The sequence below is a fragment of the Eucalyptus grandis genome, chromosome 5 (genome assembly GCF_016545825.1).
Source record: "Eucalyptus grandis isolate ANBG69807.140 chromosome 5, ASM1654582v1, whole genome shotgun sequence".
Taxonomy (NCBI): domain Eukaryota; kingdom Viridiplantae; phylum Streptophyta; class Magnoliopsida; order Myrtales; family Myrtaceae; genus Eucalyptus; species Eucalyptus grandis.
This window is the reverse complement of record NC_052616.1, coordinates 42,965,963-42,980,060: the sequence shown is the minus strand read 5'-3', so window position 1 is coordinate 42,980,060 and position 14,098 is coordinate 42,965,963. Positions and strand designations below refer to the sequence as shown.

General features: G+C 40.2%; 1 protein-coding gene across 1 annotated transcript; it reads right to left on the bottom strand.

Annotated features, from left to right (window-relative positions):
- Positions 1-374: 374 nt before the first annotated feature.
- LOC104429612 (coniferyl alcohol acyltransferase) lies at positions 375-4,549 on the bottom strand. Its single transcript, XM_010042464.2, has 2 exons — positions 4,112-4,549; positions 375-1,397 (listed from the first exon to the last, which is right to left on the bottom strand). The coding sequence occupies exons 1-2, from the start codon at positions 4,547-4,549 to the stop codon at positions 375-377; spliced, it is 1,461 nt and encodes a 486-aa protein (XP_010040766.2).
- Between the last annotated feature and the right edge of the window lie 9,549 nt (positions 4,550-14,098).

Genomic DNA, 14,098 nt, shown 5'->3' with positions numbered 1-14,098 from the left:
TATTCAATGTAACTATCAATCAAAATTCTATATGATACACAAATTATGTAATTTGTATTTTTGGTTGTAATTATCTTGTGGTGCAAGGAAAAGTTACTCCCTCGTACACAACGTTTATGTCACACTCACACGTAATTAGTGATTCAAAATGTCCGCATTCATCAATTGCTTATGACATTGAAAGACTGAGCAAGCGAGACACCTTGCAATTAGAAAGAAGACGTATGCCTCAGATTGATTAACTCATAGGGACCGGATGGACGGGAAGAAAACACAAAAGGAACATAAGGTTTTAATTCAATAGGACAAAAAACAACAATCGACAGTGCTAATGAGGCACGTTAACGATACTCACAGAAGAAGAATAGGAAGAATCAAAGGAGGTTAAGATGGTGAGGGATCAACGGCCTGAAGACGGTGGGAGCGTGGGACTTAATGAAGGCCACCTCAGACCTGGGGAGGTGAAGGTAGACCACCCAATCCCCGTTGGAGAGCGGGCTGGGCATGGGCATAACGTACCCGGCTTTGCTTCCCCATGGGAAGTGGTAGGACTCTAGCACTGGCTTCCCCCACCCGAAATCCATCTCGATCACCGGGAACCTCTGTCCGAATGACACCACAAGCGCCGTCGACCCATCCTCCTCCTCCTCAATAACGGGCTTGCAAAATATCCTTGCCAATGCTGGCACTGGCTGGTGTTCTTCCACCCAATCTACCAAGTCCAGAAAGTGCTCCTTCGTTGCAGCCCTCTCCACAAACTCGTGCACCACATCTGCCACCCAGCTTAGCGGCTTCTCCACCACCTCCCTCACCCTCTTCTCTCCGAATGGCACCGACAGCACATTCCCAAAGTAGGATGACATGGGTGTGGGCTTGTTGTCCTTGCCCTGACTCATCAACCTACACCTGCCATCCACCATGATCCCCATCCTTGACATTGTCTTGTTGTCATCATTATCAACAACCGAGGATTTAGCCACCATCCTCCAAAGAAAAGCGCTGAACGATTCCAACTTAGTACTGTTGCTTCCATTGGAGCAGGCACTCTGCTGCAACTCACTTAGCTTGGCAGCGGTCACATAGTACAAATGACTTAACAAGCGGTCATTGTCCCTCAATGTCACCGTCTCGCATTGCTCATCCACCTGCAACTTGTGGTTGGGAGGTGGGTACAATGCGGAGACCGGGATGTACATGCAGTCTAGAGAGGGGTCAAAGCAGAGTGGATGCCTTGGGTTGAGAAGAGAGTGACAGAAGGAAGGAGGGAGGGAAATAGGTGCAGCGGTGCGAGCCGTTTGTACCCAAAACACCATGAACATATTGACTGAGTAGGCGTCAGCTATCCGATGGTCAAACATACATGCCACCACTATTCCACCACACTTTAGCTCTGTCACCTAAATGTTTTCCATCAAATAAAAAACTTATGTCCCAATGGATAGAACCAATCCTAACGTAGAAACTATATAAAAAAACTTATGCCTTGGTGAGATTTAAGATTAGTTCAACACGCTCTAGACATACCTTTGGCAGCTTATGCCGAGAAGTTATCAAATGACATATTGACCATATAGAACAATGGTATTTCAATAAATAATTCTATATGTCCGAACATGGATACGCACGATTTACATAGAGACTACGAAAAAAGGTGATATCCATTATCCAATTACTTCATATGAGACTTACTAAAGAGAGGAGAGATTATTTAAGAGTCTTAGGATGTATTTGGTAACCATTCCATTTCCAAAAACAATTTCCACTCGAAAATAGTTTTTTTTTTTTTTTTTGCTCCCTAGACAAGTTTCTAAGTATTTGAATGTGTTTGATAATTGCACAAAATTTTTATTCCCAAAATAGAAAAAGAACATGATGTGTTTTGTTTGATCCTCAATTTTTTTTTTTTTATAAAGTGAAATTTCTTTCAATTTTTTAATAATTTTATGAGATTTTTCTTCTTCTTTTTCCTTTTTTTCTCTTCCTCCTCCAGCTAATCACTAGGCCTCAGCAATGATTAGTAACAAACCGAAGACAAGAGCTAGCGACCTCGGTAGCCCCCGGGGAGGTTGGCCTCACCTAGCTACCAACAAGGCTCGACCTCACCCAATCAAGGCAAGGCCAACCTTGTTGAGGGACAGCGAGGTCACTAGGCATCTTCTCTGATCGGTCATTAGCTAGTCGTCACCATTGCCAAGCCCTACAAATAGTTCGAGGAGGAAGAAGAAGAAAAAAAAAATGATTTGGTTTTAGAAATTGTTCCCGAAAACAAAAAAATAATTTTTTTCAATTTCTTATTTCTGTTCCAAATCTATTCCATGGTCACCGATTTATTCCCATGAATAGAAAAATTAGCTAATGTTATCAAATGAATTTATTTTCTTTTTTTATTTTGAGAAATAAAAGAATAAAAATAATCAAGGATTGACCGGTCATCTAATAAGACCTTAACATGTTTCCCATGAAGTCAAGGGTGAAAGAGAGATCCCACCTCTGCCTCATATATTTAAATTATTTTGTGCTTGAGGGCACTAGGAACCCACGCCATGTCATTACGGTCTCAATAAATTAATGATTGCTTCTGAGGTCCACCTTCCCAAGATTTTTCCACTCATTCAATTCCGTCCATAAAAAAAAAAAAAAAAAGATAGTCTCCTCCTGCGCTATATTATTATCACTCATCTATCATGCTATTATTATCTCCCTGTTCTCTATGGACTCAATGAGCCAATGTATAATCTCAATGATCACACAAGTAAACGAGAGAAACTCGTGCATAGTGTGAGATTCTTTTTCCTTTCAATATTTAGGTTCAATTTATTTCAGAAAAATATAATATTTCTGAAAAATATTTTTCAAGGAATCACTTTCGAGGAAATGACAATATTTTATAGTGCTTAGCTAAAAAGTGAAAATGAATTAGAAAATATTTTCCAAAGTTTGGCATGGAAATTGATTTTCCTGGAGAAAATTAATATATTCAATTATTTTTCTATTCTTTTTATCTTTTTCTTTCTTCCTCGACCAATCGCTGGCCATAGCGGCAACCGGCTAGGCTCATGCTCTCCAAATTCCAGCAATCTTGAGCCTTGGCTTGCCTGCGATGGGTTGTCGCTGTGGTGGTTGAGTAAGAAGCGAAAAGAAAAACAGAAAGAAAAAGAATAAAAAATTAATTTAAAGTTTGAATTTTTTTCCAATATTTTTATAAGAGCAAACATTTCATTAACCAAGGACTCAAGTCCAAGTGCCGAAGACCAATACCGATACATAGTCATATTTTGGAAAATATTTTCAACCTTTTAAGGGAAATCATTAAGGTGTGAGCTCGCCAAATTCTAGCAAGCTCAAGACTTGCCAAATTTCCACAAGACTTGAGCTCACCAGAATTTGGCTAGCTCAAGCTCGCGTGGCCCACAATCGGCCAAAAAGAAGCAAAAAATATATAATTAATTAATTAATTAATTAAAAATTCATATCTTTAAATATTTTTATAAGAATGAATGTTTCATGAACAAGAACTCAAGCCCGTGTGCCGAAGACCCACACCATTACCAAATCATATTTTGAAAAATGTTTTATGATCTTTCAAAGAGGAAATCATTTTCCTGAATTTCTTGTCTGATTTTTTTTTTTAGTCGGATTTAAGCATAGTTTTCCATTAACTCATTTTCTTAAAAGAACTAAATTGTGGAAAATATTTTCCGTGAAACAAACAAAGCCTTAATCATAGATTATGCTATTTGGCGTGATCAAAGTCCAAGCGTTATTCTTCTTTCTGAACAATGGTAAAGGGTATCCAAATCGATCAGTCAAATTCGCATGCCGAGTGATGTAAACAATTAGTTTATATTCAACACATATTGAAAACACTTCAATATTGATGAATAAATCAATTTTGTGGACCGTTCTAAGTAAAGTTGGAAAATTCGACTGATAGATTAGACAAGGAAGATACACTATTTCATTCGACACTGGTTATGCATAAATAAAAGATTTAAGAAAAAGACTATAGATTTAGGTGAAACGAAGATGAAAATGGGTGCGGGTGCTTATACAGTAATATGATCTTAGATGGATAAACGATATATAGTGAGGCTGTATCTAATATCAATACCTGAACAGCAAGCACGCCTCGCTTCTTTGTGGGCACCAGTTTCCCTTCAACGGTGTCATCCGGATTATATAGGTTGAGATGGCGGAGTTCCACGTCTACGAAAGCTTCGATGAAGTCAACCCCCCGATTGTTGCAAAGGAGCTCAGGCTCACCGGCTGAGTTCTGCACCACCTCTCCGGCGAGAGCATAGTAGGAGACCAGAGCTTGGGTCAAGGCGGCTTTCAGAACACCAACCACGGACCCATATCCCAGCCTCTGTGACGCGGTGGTGGTTGGATTGGCGTAGCAGAAGAAGACGCCTACGTCGAGTGGAGGCAAGAGCAAGTCGAGGTTGGAGAGGGGCAGCCAATGCTCTTGCATGGGCAGTGGTGCCGCCACCACTTCTCTCTTGCCCGACTTCACCACGTACTCTCTGCCTGCACCTCCATCTGCATCCATTTTATGTACTCTGTAGCGAGTTTGAGAGGAAGGGAGAGAGAGAGAGAGAGAGAGAGAGAGAGAGAGAGAGAGAGAGAGAGAGAGAGAGAGAGAGGAGGAGGAGGAGGAAGAGAAGGAAGAGGGATGGACCTGTTTGGTTGAAGATGAGCCGGCTTATAGTCCCAAACGGCCGTAGAGTAACAAGTTTGGGTATCGAGGAGTTCGCAGGTTAGGCTTCCCTGTCTAAGCGCGCAGAACTAGGGTTTGACCCATAAATCTTCGATCCAAGTCCTCCGATCCGATTGAGTCCGGGGATTCTGAGAGCATTTTCCACGATTCTTTGGGGAGTAGGAGAAGCGGTACCATATTTTGTCGTTCATGGAGCTTCGAAAATAACTGTTGCAGTGGTGCAGGCAGGAGGTTGCACAATGGACAAAATGATAATCTCCTCCTTCATTTATATTATTATCAGCTAACCATCACACTATTTTTAAATTATTATATCAAAGTAATCAAGGTAATCTTTTTATTAATAATTGAAATTGTTAAAAATATGACCCAACAAGCCAACTTTATAGAAAGAGAGTGTTTTGGCCCTAAGTACAATTTTAAACTGCTTCGTCCAAGACTTCGTGCAAATTTCAGCATACTTTAGATGTTAAATAAGCAGTGGATACACTAGCGTATGTGGCTTGAAAAAGATATTATACCAATGAGAGAGGTAAAGCATGTAGGTACCAGCACATAAAAATAAGGGATGCAATTTAACTGCCCACCACATTTGTCGAGGGTCGTAGACAGTTTCAGTTGATGAAAACAACCAATGTTGATCAAAAGGTTTAAAAGTAAACCACGTGATTCATGACAAGCATAAAATCTTTCATATGGCAAGAACAAGGAAAATGTCCATTCCGTACAAAAAAATAAAACGAAGAAGGACAGAAGCTGGTCTCACATGCTTAACGTGTCGACCAGGGCTGCGAATTCAAAAACTTCAACAGCCGACGTACGAGCTTCGAGCTGAAGACCGTGTGGTCCGACGCTCTCGCTGGGTTTGATCCAGAGTGGTTCGCGTAGTTTCGGATTCAAGTTCTGGTACCTAGTCATATTTTATAATATGTTTTCCGAATTTTCAAAGAGACAATCATTTTCCTTAATTTAAACTTCGGTAGGAAAATATTTTTCCTTTACTTGGAAAACATTTTCTGTTGACTCATTTTTCTAAGCGAACCAACTACTAGAAAAATGAGTAAGATATTTTCCAAGAATTATATTTTCTAGGAAACAAAGGGAGCTTAAAGAGATGGTATTGTTGCCTAGCACGAACTCTCCCCAACCTATACCAATCGCAACTTTGGCATTTTAAATTAATCATTTAGACATACAATTTAACTTATTTTGGAGGTGTCACTGATCTATTATGCTTAAGACGAGAAGCTCCAGTCAGCATGAGCAAGCTTGAATTTCTGAATTCGGTGGTCAAAGAATGGCTAAAAGGAGACATGAGGAAATGATGGGCGTAATTAGTGACACGCAAGAGCATATTTGCGCTTGGGCATTATGAGAAGCGTAGGCTGAGTAGGTATCAAACGAAGAGGCGTTTTTCTTAAGGAGGTGAACGAATGAACGGATAGGGAAGCACGCGATAGAGGGAGATAGAAAAGGGTGAGTGCGCATGTGGAGGAACAGAAAAGAAGAGCAAAGAAGCATGTCACAAGCAAGAAGAAAGCAAGGTCCAGAGGGATTATTTGCTCAGCTACGAATCGGAAATTTTTGGAAGAACAGGTCAACATTCACGGCCGAAGAGAGAGGAAGAAACAGTAGCATTCTAGAAGAAAGCAAGAACACGTTTAGCTAAGCATGGATAAAACGTGATGGAAAAAGACAAATGCGCACTTCCGGATGGACTTTGTGACATCCTGATTTTCAGGTTATGATTTCGATTGGATAAGTTGGGCCTTTCATCAACGTAACTATAGTATTTTTCTCTGAAATGACCACTCATGAAATAACTGACTTATCAGGTGAAGCCGTTAAGGGATTTTAATACAATAGACTTGAGAATTCGACCAGGAATCGACTGCTCGACCGTGCTAGTCTGCAAGGGTCACTACGGCACAATTAAAAATTGATCAGAGACCGAGGATAGGTCGATTCAACTGAGATAGTGATCAAAGTATAGGTGATTCCACCTAATTGCAAAATTCTCGACAATCAGCATTAAACCGATTTTACGTCGTTTTGAGTACCATGTGTCTATATTTGAAATCTCGAAATTTTCATGACCACCGAGACTCGCCAATGTGTTAAAGAGGTATGTGTGGCTCGAAGAAAATTGACCACGAGTCAATTACACCAAAAATTCCTAAAAACTACCCGGTATGCAATGTCACACTAAAAGCACGTCGATTGAAATTAACCGCGAATTTGAATTCGATTTCAGAAATTAAAGGTCCTGTCGTGTCACAAGTCAGAATATTGGCTCACCTTTTGAGGAAATTCCGGCAAGTTCGGGATTTTTACGGAAAATCATTTCGGACGAATCAAAAAATGAACGGAAATTCATATTGGTCAATTTGAAGGGATTTTTGGCATCGGTGTAAGTGAATTGGTGATAGGGAATTTCGTGGGCTTTTTCTGCATCAAATCGGACCCCAATTGGAGAAGTTTGTTCGAAAAATCGGATTCCGAGAAAAACGAAATTAAATTTGGATTTGAAGGAAATTCATGGAATAAAGGGACCGTATTATCTTAGTCTTCGTTTAGACTTCAAATTGCACATTTGACAAAGAAATTGGCCCTAGAATGACCAATTGGCAAGGCGTTTTTGAAGTTAATCAAGACTATAATTTTGTTTTAATCTTTTTCTTCCTTCTTCTCTTGGTCTCTTGCCCCTTCACGTAAAGCCTCCCTTGGCAAAGAAATTGGCCCTAGGATGACCAATTGACAAGGGAAGAAAAACGTGGAGAGAGAAGTAAAAGGGAAGACATAATATGCAGCACACAGTAGAAAGTGCTTGGTCACCCCCCCACGGACACACACTCCACGTTTTCTTCCCCCCCACCGACACACACATCCCCTCCCTCTCGGCCGCACGTTTCTCTCTTTCTTTTCCCTCCCTCTCTCTCTCTCTCTCGAATTGTTGCCCCCATCGACAATCCCTCTACAGAATTCGACCTCACTTTTTTTGTTTGACCAAGCCTTCACTTATCCAATAATTAAATACCCTCTCTCTCTCTCTCTTGGCTGCATGGACGAGCTCCCTCTGCCATTTTCTACTTTGCTTCTTCCTGCTCATCTCTCATTTTATTCATTTTTGCCGCACGTGGGCTGCTCCCAGACGAGAACCACCGTCTCTCATCCCCACTGACAGCCTTCTGCCCCTTCTCTCCACGCCAGCATCACTTGTGAACTTCCTGTTGTTGACCGAAGCAGCACCACACGTCCTCCTCTCTCCGTGCAGCTCTCCACCGAATGCCGCAGCTCCCTTCTCTTCGTGCAGGATCCCATCGAAGCATCCCATTCGGTCATTACCAGTAGCATCTCTCCACCGCCCCTCCTCCGATTCCTATTTGGCCGAACGTCTTCAACGGGTCAAATCCAGTGAAGCCAAAGCCGTTTCTTCGGCTGATTTGTGGACCGCCAGCAGTGACGTTGCACGTCCCCTCCTCGTATGCGAGTCGAGCTGCCCAGCAACGCCAGAAACGAGCTAAATCAACACCGGCTTTTCAGCTATGGCAGAAAGTTGCGTGGCCGATTTTGGGCCCGTCCCGGCCCCCGTTGGCACCGCCGCTTTGGGGTTTATCGGCCGCCGTCGCGTCCCCGTCGTTTTGATCCGAGCAAATCTTTAATCAGGTGAGTTTTGTTCACTAATCCCTTATTAGTATGCTAATGATGCTTATGGGTTGATTAGATTTAATTAAGTGCAATTAGGTGGATAAATTATATTAGAGTAATTAAATTAGAGACTTACCGATGCATATTAGGCAATTGATTAGCGTAGTTAGCAGGAAGACATGCTCTATTATTTATTGAATGAATCTCGGAAATTTTCCGAGTCCGTCTCGGCTTCCAATTAGGCATTACAGGCCTAAATTAGATTTATTGCATTTATTAATCATTTCTGTAATTATTTAATTATTTATTTATTTTCCGAAAATTAGGCCGGGATAGCCGATGACCAAAATTTATACTGATCATTGTGGTGTAGTCCATTTATTTATTTAAGCGTTGATTTGTACCGAATCGAATTAATTATGATTTTAGGATTTTATTCCTAAATTATTCAATTTCAGTAATTGGTTGGAAAATAACTGAGCATCAGTCTATAGCACCGGCAATATTTTAGTAGGCTATATAAAGTGGTGAGAAAGAAAGTTGTATTATGTGGCTTAGAGACCAAGAGTGTCGTCCTGTAGAATGCACATGACTTGTGGATTATATACATCACCTTCGAAAGGCATGTGGCTCGGTAATTAATACGTCACTTTAGAGAATGTACGTGACTTGGTGATTTGGTATGTCGCCTTAGAGAATGCATGTGACTCGATAATTAAGTACGTCGCCTTAGAGAATGCACGTGGCTCGATGACTAAGTATGTCGCCTTAGAGAATGCACGTGGCTCGGTGACTAGATATATATTATCTTGGAGATTGCATAGTATGGATTAAAATGACTGAAGAATGGTCTGATTAACATGTAATTGACTAGGTCGATTGATCAATACTTTGATTTGATGCTGTGAATTAATGCGGTTCACGTATATTTGATATATACTGACTTGCAGGAAGGAACAAAGGTCAAGGTAAGTCCTCCGACCCATGTTGTGCTTAGGCAACCCTTGGGGCATATTGGCTTCCTAATCGAGTTTTGGGGGGTAGAACTCACTAAGACATTGTCTCACTGGTTATTGTATAACCATTAGATGGTGTGAAAGCTAGTACGAGCACCTAGAGGGGGTGAATAGGTGCGAAAACAAATTTTATAGAGTAACGAGAATAATTTTACTTTTAAACCGACTCTGTTTAGCAATAGATTATGAAAAAGAAATCAGTCTCTAATAATCAAATAGAATTACGATCAAAGTAAAAGAGCTTAGGGAAGAGAATAAGAACACAGGGTTTATAGTGGTTCGGCGTAATCCAAGCCTACGTCCACTCTTTCGCACTGACAGCCTACGACTAGATTTCACTAAGAATCAAAAAACTTGTTACAGTATGGCTCTTCCTTGATTCCACAGTGTAGAGATTCTGCTACACTTCCTCAAGGTCTCACAAAAGTATAAACTCTCTTTTGAGTATAAGTTTTCGCTCAACAATTAAATTGACAAAGAACAATGAGCTTCAGACTTTGGAATTCTTCTATCGAGCACACACTCAAATAACTGGAACAACTTCCTTATATACTCCTCCATGCCTTCATACCCATTGGCACTTACCAAAGGAGTTCTTCCAATCTACCCGTTGAACATAATCAATTAGGAAGATTTCGAGTTATTTAAGGAATATGACGATAGCCCACCAATCATGCTCGCCCATAAAATCAGGATCTAGGTTTCCATAAGTAGAACCTTCCAAGTATGCTTCGTCAATCAACGGATCTAAATTACCCGAACTGAAATCAAAACGAATAACAGATTCCAAGATGCTATCTTGGCTCTTCTTCAGTCAATAGAATCAAATCCTTAACAAGATACTTAGTTCTGGATAAGTCTTCTTTGACGGTCTAGAAACTGTCAATGAGGATAGATTCTGAATCTTGAGTATGGCGAATTGGCGATCTTTAGACTTTGACTAAAGAGTCTGCAAGTCTTCAGACTAGACTGATGGAAACATTTTGTCATCTTCAAAACACACAAGGAAGTTTTCTCCAACAATCTCCCCCTTTTGTATGATGACAAAACTTTCCTACAGATTTGGATATTTTTGACATGCAAAATAGAACTCAAGCAAACATGGATATCTCACAAAGATAATTGACTTAGTAAAGACGGCATTGAATCTACATCCACAGGAAAAAAGTTAGTCTTGTAAATAAACAATTATCTTTGCCATGAAATACCAATAGTGCTTAAAATAACCAAACGATCAAACAAACCAAACCAAATCTAGTCATAGCCAAACAGCCAAACAAAAGTCATTCAAAAAGTCAAATAGCCAAACCAAAACCAAATCAATAATCAAGTTTCAAATCTGCACCATCTCTCCCCTTTTTTGTCAGCATTAAAAAAGATAGAGATAAAAAGATAATGGAATCATGGTTGCCTAGGAACACGAATGAGCTGGAAATCTCCCATTGACTGGACAATCCCTTCCAGCTTCCTCAAATCTTCCTTCAGTTGAGTCACATCTTCACCCTTGGCATTTGCTTAAACTTGAAAAGCAAGGGCGTTAACCTGATCATGCAAGGAAACTGAAGAGGCTTGACCTACATTCTGCAAGTTCTGAACTTCGCATCCTAGGGCATAAATCTGTCCTCGCATCTCCATAAGAACATCAAGAATTCTGCAAAGGTCTCCTGAATTTTTAGTCTGAGTACTGGCTTCTGCATGATCAGTAGGAGTATTTGCAGATGATGACAAGCCAGCATGATCACTCAGATTTGGCGATGAAACCTCATGACCTTCCTCTAGAAATTGAGAAGTATAGATGTCTTCTGGATCTGCAGGTGATCGACTAACACCTTCATTAGTAACAACAGTTGAAGATGTACCTCTTTTCTCAGCAACTCCCCCTGTTTCAATGCCCTCAAGAGGTGAGAAGTACGCTTTGTGCTCTGTTTCTGCCTGTTCACCTCTGCCTTCTTCTTCATTTGCAATTATTTCTTCTTCTGCTTCTTTTTGCATTGATTCTCTCTCTCTCTCTCCATGCTTTTCATCTTCTTCATCTCTGTCTTGATCTCTCTCTCTCTCTCTCTCTCTCTCTCTCTCTCTCTCCTCAGTCTCTAGAACAACACTTTGAAGATTTTTCAGTGAAATAGCAGAAATGGTAACATCGTCCTCATCCTCTTCATCCTCTAGAACGAGTGCTCTTCTTTTCTTGGATGAAGCTGTCATGGGCTCCTTCCATTTCCGCTTTGCCACTGAAGAACCTTGGTGTGATTTGATAGGGGTTTTCTCTTTCAATCACTCCAAAGCTTTGTCCAGCTCTTTCAAACGCATTTTGGAAACCATTTTCAGTCCCACTACCATTTGATCATATGATCGAACACATAAAATCCTGGGAGGCTGAATGTTGAAACGTCTGAATAACTTTGTAACAAGCCCTGAGTAAGGAAGTTGCCCTCTGTCTTTCGCCATCGTTCTGTACATGTGAAACATGATTGTGTGAGGTAGGGAGAATTTCTTTCTAGCGTTGATGGCATACATCAACTTTACTTCTAAGTTGGAGATGTCTGTCTTGAAGATTGACATGGGTCTGAGGCAATTAATCAAAATGTTAGAGGCATTTATCCTCGAGTACGAAATTCTTCCTTCAGCCATTCCATCCCGAACAAGCTCGGCTGTCGCACGACCAACAAACACACGAATTGATTGGAAAGCCCCTCGCTCCACTCCAATCACATCCACCAGTGTGTCCATGTCAACAACATAGTCCCGGTCTCAAATACTAAATGAAAATTTATTCGCATCCAAGAAAATGAGATTAGAATAGAAGTAAGCAGTAAGTTCTGGATATGCCTCAATAGTCTCAGAATAAAATTGCTCAAGCTGAAGTTTAGTGAATTTCTCTCTTAGCTTCACATTCACAGGATCAAGAAAATCAAAGTCTACACTCCTCGGATTGATCACCCATCTTTTAGCAACTTAGAGTAAACTCGCATGTGTTCATCCGAGCGAAACATTTATGTCCTTTTGCTTCGAACATTACTGCAACACCCATTCTAGGCTTGAATTGAGTGTACATTTTATCATCATCATTCCCATCGAGCTAACTAAAACCTCCAACACGTGGATCACTAGGAATATTCGCAAATGCTCGATTTGCCAACCCCGCAGGAGCAATCTTCAATCATTCCATTGTCCGCAAAAAGCAGGTTTCATTTTGATACCCTTTATCTTTCAAAAATTCATCGATATAATTCAAGGAAGTCCCTCCCCTTTTTCAAGCAGAGTAAAGCTTATACATAAAAGCGGGCTTTTGAGTTCTTACGGGTTCTGCGTCTTCCATGATTTCTTCCTCGATCTACGAATACTACCTTGAGGTCTAGCTTGAGGAGATTGACGCTGTTGAGAATGTTGTGGGCTCTGCTCTTGTCTCGAAGATTCTTCTTCTTCGGTGAGGTCAAAATATGTAGGACCCTCACGCATTTGCTGGGGTCCCCTATTCGCAATCCTTGAAGACTTTCTCTGGGATGCCATTCTCACAGTTTTTTAGAGATTCCAAACTTGATTCGCGAAAAAGGTGAGAACTTAGAATATTAAACTAGAGAGTAAAAGTAAAAAAACGAAGATCTGTGCTTTTAGGGTTTTGAGGAAGAAGAACAGTATATAAAGCAGTTGAAAAGAGGCATATGGAATGACGTAAAAAGGAAAAAATAGAAAATGCCTTTTAAAAAATGACTACCTTTTTGAAAAATGGATAACTGCTTTTTCGAAAAATAACCCATTTTTTTTCGAAAAGGAATGATTGCAATAATCACGAAAACTGGAGAGATAATCGTACCTTTTCGAGATTTTATCCGAGAGATAAATTTCTAAAAACAAAAATAACTTACAGTCATTGATCTTCATCTTCTGAGTCTGAATGTCATTAGACTTTTATTCCTGAGTCTGAACTTCTTCAGACTTTAAGATATTGAGTCTAAAATGAATAAGCTTAAATTGACTTTTCTCCAAAGGCTTTGTGAAGATGTCTACTAGTTGATTCTTTGAGTCAATAAACTGAATCGAGACTTCTCCATTTTGAACATGACCTCTAATGAAATGATGTCGAATCTCTATATGCTTTGCTTTTGAGTGAAGAATTGGATTCATAGTGAGATTGATTGCGCTGGTGTTGTCACATTTGATGTTAGTGCACGAATCTTCAATTCCAAAGTCTCTTAGTTGTTGCTTTATCCACAGAATTTGTGAACAACAACTTCCAAGAGCCACATATTCTGCTTCTGCTATAGATAGAGCTGTAGTACATTGCTTCCTCGAAAACCAAGATACTGTCTTGTTCCCAAGCAATTGACGAGTGCCCAAGGTGCTCTTCCTATCAACTCTGCATCATGCTAGATCTGCGTCTGAATATCCAAGAAGAGTAAAGTCTCCTTCTTTAGGATACCAGAGACCAAGATTAGAAGTAAATGCAACGTATTTGATGATGCGTTTTGCAACATTTAAGTGAGATTCTTTGGGATCTGATTGAAATCTGGCACACATACAAACACTAAACAGAATGTCAGGTCTAGAAGCAGTAAGATAAAGAAGTGAACCAATGAAACTATGTATAGCTTCTGTCAATTTTCTTTCCTCCTTCATCTTTGTCCAGCTTCGAGGAACTTGACATTGGTATGTCAATCTTTTTGCAATTCTCCAAGCCAAACTTGTTCACAAGATCTTTAGCATATTTTTCTTGGTGAAT

What these genes read in the sequence shown, in the direction of transcription:
- LOC104429612 (XM_010042464.2), bottom strand. Translation starts at nt 4,549, where the DNA reads ATGGATGCAGATGGAGGTGCAGGCAGAGAGTACGTGGTGAAGTCGGGC. An exon ending in GAGGCGTGCTTGCTGTTCAG is followed by an intron (nt 1,398 to 4,111) that starts GTATTGATATTA and finishes GAAAACATTTAG; the next exon opens with GTGACAGAGCTAAAGTGTGG.